At 39.4% G+C, this 7,500-nt stretch overlaps 1 protein-coding gene across 2 annotated transcripts in view; it reads right to left on the bottom strand.

Annotated features, from left to right (window-relative positions):
* Positions 1-3,310, bottom strand: part of LOC138007477 (voltage-dependent anion-selective channel protein 2-like) — a 10,524-nt gene extending 7,214 nt beyond the window's left edge. The window contains exons 1-2 of one of the 2 annotated variants that reach the window (XM_068854425.1): positions 3,226-3,310; positions 1,075-1,147 (exon numbers count right to left, since the gene is read on the bottom strand). In XM_068854425.1, coding sequence (XP_068710526.1) covers positions 1,075-1,147 — 73 coding nt within the window. In that variant the 5' untranslated portion in view covers positions 3,226-3,310. Of the gene's footprint in view, positions 1-1,074; positions 1,148-3,212 lie in introns of both variants that reach the window. The other variant, XM_068854426.1, reaches the window with a different exon arrangement.
* Positions 3,311-7,500: the final 4,190 nt, after the last annotated feature.

The raw sequence follows: 7,500 nt of genomic DNA, 5'->3' as shown, positions 1-7,500 counted from the left end.
TTTAAAAATGCCCTTTAATTCAGTTTTGGATGAGTGATGGGCTAGGTCGAAGAGGAAATTGTGGTGGTGAATTTGACGCAAGTAAAGACGTTGGTGGAGGCAGAAGATCCATTAAGCTGGAAATTTTTACTTCAAGGTCTGTTCTCTACATGCAGCACGTTTCTAGATCAAATATTGAATAGATCAATAATATTACTTGCCAACAGTTCCAATCAAAATAAATGGGAGAGAACTAGAAAAATGCATACCAGTAAAACCACAGTGAAGTTCTGTAAAGGTAGATTTGTGGAAAGTGACGAGAGAGACTTAACCATACAAGGTGGAAATCCAGTGGTGAAAAAAGCTGACAAAAATGTACATAATGTGGCATATGTTGATGTGGAGTTGAGGGTGGATAGTTCTGATCGTAAAAAGAACAGATCTGGTGTAGACACCAACTTGGAGCACTCTCAAAAGGTCTCTTGTACCCTGACATTATTGGTCTTCTAGCAAGAAATGGTGTGTGAATTTCAAGGTCTAGAATATTGGCACAGGTGTATGCTAGGATGTTTATTAGTTGCTGGGATGTAGCTAAGAATAAATTCACCCAGCTGAAGTTTCTATTGAGGCGGTAAGTTCATGCTGAGCATCAAAGTGACCTGGTAACAAGATTGTTCCCAGTGTATCACAACACCCGGCATTCTTAAAGATGGCAAATACAGGGAAAGGGAAGACAGCACAACAGTACTTTAAATAATGCTTTTATTTCTTTACCAGTAACGATAAATTCCAGTAATAATTCCATATACTAACAGATATTAATTTTTCTGTTAACACATCAAAGTAGAGAATAATTTGCGATCTGATCGGGGGCCAAAATTCAGCCGGTAATCACCTTTTTCTCAAGTGGCAATTTTCATCAGCAGCCGGTGCTTAGCGACATCCCTGTAGTTGTTAGACTTTCTTTCTGTTAACACTTCACCTTACACAGGAGTACACCTTAACACCAAGACTTAGCGAGTGACCCTGTCAAGAGATCACACTGACACTTCTCTTGGTGATACTCTAGAGAAAAGTAATTTACACTTTACTTACCATATCCCTTTCCAAATACATCCCTAGACTCTTTGCCAAGGTCATCATATTTTGGGGGAACAAAAGAGGCCATCTTAAAAATGAGATAATGGTAGTATTAGTACCAAAATTAATTAATTTCAAATGTAGCTTGAATTCTAAGTCACACAAACTGAATCTCCTCATGGATCAAGTTAACATCAGGGGAAAATTTGATGTGTTTTGTTGGAGACCCATTAATTTACCTGATAGCAAGATCACCCAGTGTTGATTAGCCTAAACCTCAAGGTCTAATTTACTTAAGATGTAGAATTACCTGGTTGCCTAAACGTTGCCAGTGTTCTAACACCCTTGTATAATTTGCCAAATCAATTTCAACGACAGACTGTCTTGAATTGTACTTTCAAATTACAAATAAGCTTGGTTTGTGCTTCCTTGTGCAACTAACAAAAACAGGTTGGCAGCGCAAGCCAATGTCAGAGACCACAAGGCAATGTCAGAGTGGGAGAACATATTATAAACATATTATAATACCAGTAATAATGTTGTTTGGCATAAAAGAAGGGACTAATTAAAAATGTGTACATGAATGTATGTTGTGGTACAATTTGTTCTGAACTGGTACAGAATATATTGAACTAGTACAAAATAGTTTGAACTGGTACAATTTTAATTGCACTGGTTTATTTTTATCAACTGTCTAAAGGTAGTAATGGCAGAAGGCCATAAAGCATTGGAATAAATCCACGGGCTGTTTTCAGTTCAAAGGTTAATCTTTCAGGATATGGGCACTGGAGCACTCAAACAAGTAATGCTCACAGATGTTTTTCTATATTCTTTCAGGCACCTAGAGTGCTTCCCACTATGGAGTTTGAAGATGACAAGGCACAAAAATGGGTGATCTGACCACGCACATAGTGGGTATTTGCTTGAGCAGCAGTCACTCACTGTGACTCAGTGCAAGTTTTGATTTCCAACATTTGTAAGCAGTGCTAGCCTCATTTTCAGTACGATTCCACGGCTCAAGAGCCCTTGGAGAAGCAGTCATGGTAGTTCATCTACATGGGAGGTTATTATCTTTGCATGTCATGACAAATTTTACACTTCTCACATTCCAGAAGCTTATAGTTGTGTTAGGGTCCACCCTACATGGTTAAAAACCCCTGCCAACATGTCAATAAAGAAACAAATTTGTCTAAGATGTAACTAACAAAGAAAGGTTGTTACAGGTGGGCACCAGAGATAGAGGGTCAGAGACTGGAGTCACATTAAATAAAATTACAGTATGGTGCCCTGTGCACATGCAATGGAATTGTGCCTGCATTTCACCAACAAATGATTGAAACAGATCACAAGAAAAGTTTAGTCCCTTTGTCAGACTACTCAGGAAATGACAACAATTTTTTACGCTGAAATAAACCGGATAAAAGAAAAGTTTTCCCGAAAAAAAAGCTTAAAATGAAAGTGCTATGATTAAACACATTTCTGGTCAAGATCGCAATATTCTTCACTGTAGTAAATCAAGCACAGCATAAAAAAATTCCCATGAATTGCATTACACAGACATGTACATATGTACATATATTAGTGAAGCATTCCATTATGACGATCTAAATTTATATTTCCAAACCTATACAATACACGACTCGACAACGTGGACATGACATGTTCTAAAACACTGTGACGGCGAATGTCACTGAAAAACGAGCTTCAATTCGATACGAACAAAATTGCAGTGATTTAACTTTTTACACACAACCTAGGCTTCCATATAACTACTAAAAATGAGATGATGGCCACTGTGGGCAAGATTTCGTCAACTCCCCTCAACCATCTTATTTAATTTTAAGGACGGATGCAATATTTTCTTGATGAAACAAAGATTGATCCTTAGAACTACCGCACAAAAGAGTTTGAAATCTTACTGGTCATGCATAATTCGATTTCAAGTAATGGCATGATTACTTAAAACTGTTTGCGATGGAATCAGAAAATTCAATTTTTAACTGCACACGCGCAACATGTGCCGGGAGCAATATTCCAAAAGCACGGCAATTCCGCTATAAACAGCCCAGTTGGACGATTTCATCCCCCTGCTCGAAAAATATTACCTTTGGTTGTTCGGTCCTTTAGAATGTTTATAAAACTTGTTAAAATACCTAGATAACCTACCGTATTATTTCTTAATTCCGACTCGAAGTCCTAGGCTGCCTCACAGTCTTCTGCAAAACTCGGTGAAGATTGCGCAGCTCTGGGGGATGACTGTCATTCAGTACAGGGGCTACGTCATGTAGGAATTCTGATATATCCTCCGAAGCAACCTCGTTCCCAGGGCTTTCTCCGCCCCCTTGCTCTCGAGGGAAAGCGAAAAATGATCGATAATCGCAATAAAACCCAAGAAATCTTCCGTTTTCCGTCGGAAAAGTACTACGGAGTCCTGTTAGTGCCACCCGAGTGTGCGTATACTTTTTATTTTTTTCTGTCGAGACTCTTTTACTTTGGGCGTGACTCTTGTCTTTATTTGTGTCAGTGGCGCGACTTTTTTTTAGCTGGCGCGACTTTTTTTATTTGGCGCGACTTTTTTTACTTGGCGCGACTTTTCTTAATTTGGCGCGACTTTTTTTATTTGGCGCGACTTTTTCTGTTTGGCGCGACTTTTTTTATTTGGCGCGACTTTTTTTGTTTGGCGCGACTTTTTTATCTGGCGTGTCTTTTATTCCGGCACCTGGGTACGGACCTTATGTATCCCTTATTATAGTGTAATAAATATTGTAAGCAATAATCCTATAAACCCTTGTATACCCCTATATACCCTTGTATACCTCTATATACCCTCAAGAGAGGATTAGGTGAGAGAACGGATCCCCCTGCTCCATCATAGTTTTTTAAAAATCTATTTTTAGTTTAAGTTCTCGTTCCCAGTGCCGCGCTTAACTAAAGTTTCTTTCCGTTATCACAACTGGCAAATCAGGGGCCTGTGTATGGGGGGGGGGGGGGGGGGGGGGGTCTGCTCGCTTACCTCATCCTCTTCATACCCTTGACTACCCTTGTAAACCCCTATATACCCTTGTAAACACTTGTATACCCTTTTATACTCCTATGCTGCCCATATACCTTTGTATACTCTATATACCCTTGCATTCTATACCCTTGTATACCTGTGTGTACTCTTGTATACCTCAGTATACCCCGAAAAAGCGTGATTTATGCAGTTGGCAACTGCCATTCCACTTAAGATCTCGTTCTCCTCTACAATATAATTGGCAGCTTGACCTCGTTACACCACAGGAAGTAGTTTCACTACTTTCCATCACCTAGTTTCGTCCTGTAGTACAGAAATGGGTTTGTCAAGTGGGTTGATATCTCATATTGACCACCATAGAGAAATTTGAAAGCCAACGTTTCGAGCGTTATTGATAAAAAACTACGAAAGCATCCAAAAGCTTGTGTATCTTACTAATTGTCCGAAAGTCAGGCTTCAAAACCGAAGTTATTATGTCAGTTTTTTGATGCTTTATTAGACGGTTCGATAATGGAATATGGATGGCCAGTATGGCACACTGGATTACCTAACTACCTTAGCGACACTATCAAAAACATCGGTCCAGCAAGAGATCATCTTTTACCACAAACCCCGACACAATTACAAACGCTTTTTAACTTTTTGTAAGGGATATATAGGTACTTATGTCCAGAAATGCACTTAAAGGTATACAAGGGCACACAAAAGTATACAAGGTTTTATGCGGGTATACAAAGGTATTCAAGAGTATAAAGAGTCCACAAAGGTATATAGGCAGTATAGGAGTATACGAGAGTATACAAATGTTTACAAGGGTATATAGGGGTTTACAAGGGTAGTCAAGGGTATGAAGAGGATGAGGTAAGCGAGCAGATCCCCCCCCCCCACCCCCCCATACACAGGCCCCTGATTTGCCAGTTGTAATAACGGAAAGAAACTTTAGTTAAGCGCGGCACTGGGAACGAGAACTTAAACTAAAAATAGATTTTTAAAAAACTATGATGGAGCAGGGGGATCCGTTCTCTCACCTAATCCTCTCTTGAGGGTATATAGAGGTATACAAGGGTATATAGGGGTATACAAGAGTTTATAGGATTATTGCTTACAATATTTATTACACTATAATAAGGGATACATAAGGTCCGTACCCAGGCGCCGGCATAAAAGACAGGCCAGATAAAAAAGTCGGGCCAAACAAAAAAAGTCGCGCCAAATTAAGAAAAGTCGCGCCAAGTAAAAAAAGTCGCGCCAAATAAAAAAAGTCGCACCAGCTAAAAAAAGTCGCGCCACTGACACAAATAAAAACAAGAGTCATACCCAAAGTAAAAAAGTCTCGCCAGAAGTAAATAAAAAGTATACGCACACCCGGGTGGCACTAACAGGGCTCCGTACAAAAGAGACTTCTAAGGGTGACAGTATTCTCAGAAATTTTAAACTGAATTTTTTTTCTCAAAACAATGATGGGTGTCAATGTATTCCTTCACCGTTCATGATTAGGTTTCTAAAGAGCACTTCCCAAGGCAGTAGAAATAATAAAATCACCACAGCTACCCCCCAAGTTAAAATGAGGTGCATTTAAGGGGGTGGTTGTTAACTACCAAACTGTTGCTATGGACCCCTTCAAATAATCATTTCTCTAGACTCTTCAATTCTACAGTTACCATTTAGATGACGTTAAGCCTAATTAGTCGCAAACGAAAGTTTTTAGGCCTAATGCTAGCATTGGTAAACGGTTTAGGCCTAAGGTATCTAAGGTATATTCTGTATCATTTCGTTTCGTTTCGCAAATTAGTCACGAAACCAAGTGACTTTGGTTTAAGTTCTTGTATCGGATTCCCGATTCCCGATTCCAGATTTTAGGCAAACCCGTCATCATCTTAACTTTGTCCACAGGCCACGTGGTGTAAGATTTTTCACCCTTAAGTCACCTCGCCTGACAGAGGATACAGACCCTCTCCCTTCCAAGATCCACATAAAGTTTCTCCCAGTAAACCTCCTGGGACGCCCGGCCACCAATTTGTCAGTGGAAAGCTTGTATTTTTAAAAGCCTTGTTCTGAAAGCGAAGTCGCTTCAAGTTGGTCCCAATTTCGAAAAAATATTGAAATCAATCAAAAATCAGAGTGCTATTCGTTAAAAAAGATGTTACAGGATTTTCCTAATATTGAATTCCCCGGATAACGTCTCCGAAGTGTTCATCAAGGCCGGCTTTTCCTTTATTTCGCCAATGCTTTACCTTATAGGTCGTAATGCCTATGATGCTAGCCTGCGAACGCAGACGTATTTCCGGCGGTCGTTTCTCTCCCCCGAAAAGTAACGTCTGCGAGTTCGAGCTGCAAAACGATTTCTGTGACGTAAGAATTATTCACCAATCACCGTTTAGCTCTAAAAAATCCAGAACTAACTCGCAGGATTCGTGCGCGGTATAACCACGTATTCTCGTGGAGAAAAAATGGCGGACACACTGGAAGAAGCGTCCAACGACGCGTTCAACCAGGTTTGCAATGTTTTTGGATTTGACAGTTTGAATACGCACCAGGAGGAGTTCATCAAATACATTGTTCAAGAGAAGAAGGATATTTTTGTAAATCTTCCAACGGGTTTTGGAAAGTCGTTGATTTACCATGCTTTGCCGTTGGTTTACTCGTGCTTGCAGTCAACTGACGAGAATATTAAATATCATCGTCGTGATTTCTCCGCTTAACAGCCTGATAAAATATCAAGTGTTGCGGCTAAATTCCCTGGGAATCACTGCCGTATCTTTGGCTGAAATAGCCACCGTAAAACAAACGAAAGAAGTAAAGAATGGGGAATATTCAATTGTCTTCGGATCACCTGAACTGTGTCTTGGATACGAAACATGGAGGAAAATGGCAATGAGCGAGTTGTACCGGAAATCTGTCAGAGCAGTTACTGTCGACGAGGCTCATGTTATTTGTCACTGATAAGTGTTTAAGTCTCTAGTACGTCTCCGTGCAGTCCCCCATTCTCGTAAATCAGTTGCAGCTGTTCTGATGCATGACATATCTAACAATTTATCGACTCCAAATAATGCTGATTTATTGATTTCTTAAGCAAGCATTTATTCATATGAAACAAGATCATCTTCAAGAGGTGACTATTTTGTTAAACCCTCAAGAATTGACAAACAAATTAAATCATTTTCAATATATGGTGTAAAAATTTGGAATAGTTTACCTTGTGAAATTCGCCATCTATCCAAAAACAATTTTAAAATTAAAAACCACAGTATCCTACTCCAAAGACTTTCAGAAGAAAATGACTGTATTGATTTATCTGTCTTAATAACAAAAATACTTAATAATCTGGCTTCTGATATTTGCACTTTCTATTGATTTTAGTTGTTTTAGTTGACTGCATGCTTTGTACACTAGTTATTTGTATACCTGTTCGTTATGTCTTGTCG

The sequence above is a fragment of the Montipora foliosa genome, chromosome 6, assembly GCF_036669935.1.
Source record: "Montipora foliosa isolate CH-2021 chromosome 6, ASM3666993v2, whole genome shotgun sequence".
Classification (NCBI taxonomy): Eukaryota; Metazoa; Cnidaria; class Anthozoa; order Scleractinia; family Acroporidae; genus Montipora; species Montipora foliosa.
The sequence above is the reverse complement of the archived record's forward strand: the minus strand, read 5'-3'. Positions and strand labels throughout refer to the sequence as shown.